Below are 1050 nucleotides of genomic sequence, written 5' to 3' on the forward strand. Positions count from 1 at the left end.
ACACACACACACACACACACGACACCACACACACACGCACGACACACACACACACACACACACGCACACACACACACACACATATATGTATATATACAGTATATATATAACAAATACCACAGACTTCAACCAAACATTAAAATTGATTAGATGTTTCTATCCACACTTACAACTCAATTCAGTCAGGCGGTCTGCGCGCCCGTCCTTTGTTGCAATGAGACCTAATTGGGAGATGGGATTGTGATCGAAGAACTCGACGATGAACTTCTCGATGTACTGTGAGAACAGATAACCAGGTTGTCGGCCAGGAAATGCAGTGTTAGAATAAGATAGGAGTGGACTTTTAGTGAATGGCCTAGAATTTTGGTCGGAGGTATAGGTGGACTATTAGTGAATGGCCTAGAATTTTGGTTGGAGGTAAACGAACTATTAGTCAATGGCTTAGAACTTTGGTTGGAGGTAAAAGTGGACTTATACTTGTACACTGACAATGCGGATGAGATCGGGGTTCTGTTCGTACAGTGGCAATTAGTTCACCTGGAATCAGTTACGACAAGAATCGAAAATGGACTACTGGTAAGAATTATAGAACTCTGAGAGTACCAGCGAACACAGTATTGGTAAAAGATATCAATACACTACTTGTAAGTAGAGTACATCTCTGAAAGGGGTTAAAACTCTAAAAAACTGTACTTTACAAGCAAAGGCATTGTCACACTATCGGGAAGTTCGGAACTATAAAGACGATTAGACGTCCAGGAAACAGAGGCTTCTCTCCGGTATGAGATAGGCCTGATATCCTCGTACACATAGTGTTGTACAATCGTACCTTAGTAGCACACTCCAAACGGCTGGGCTTGATATCTGCGATTGCCATCGCCTGAGACAAATCCATGACCACCAGCACATTGCGCATCATACCACGATGAATCTTATCTTCTGCACCCTCCCTGTTACAGGGAAAGACACGCATACACAACAAATGTGCGAAAGATAAGAATATATATATACATATATATACATATACATACATACATACATACATACATA

General features: G+C 41.3%; 1 protein-coding gene across 1 annotated transcript in view; it reads right to left on the bottom strand.

The window, feature by feature from the left end:
* SARC_12280 (hypothetical protein) overlaps positions 1–952 on the bottom strand; it is a gene marked incomplete at its 3' end in the record, with an annotated part of 2093 nt that extends 1141 nt beyond the window's left edge. The window contains exons 1-2 of the mRNA XM_014293616.1: positions 830–952; positions 171–276 (exon numbers count right to left, since the gene is read on the bottom strand). Of these exons, the coding sequence (XP_014149091.1) occupies positions 171–276; positions 830–919 (196 nt within the window). The remainder of the gene's footprint in view (positions 1–170; positions 277–829) is intronic.
* Between the last annotated feature and the right edge of the window lie 98 nt (positions 953–1050).

This window comes from Sphaeroforma arctica (genome assembly GCF_001186125.1).
Source record: "Sphaeroforma arctica JP610 unplaced genomic scaffold supercont1.2196, whole genome shotgun sequence".
Classification (NCBI taxonomy): domain Eukaryota; class Ichthyosporea; order Ichthyophonida; genus Sphaeroforma; species Sphaeroforma arctica.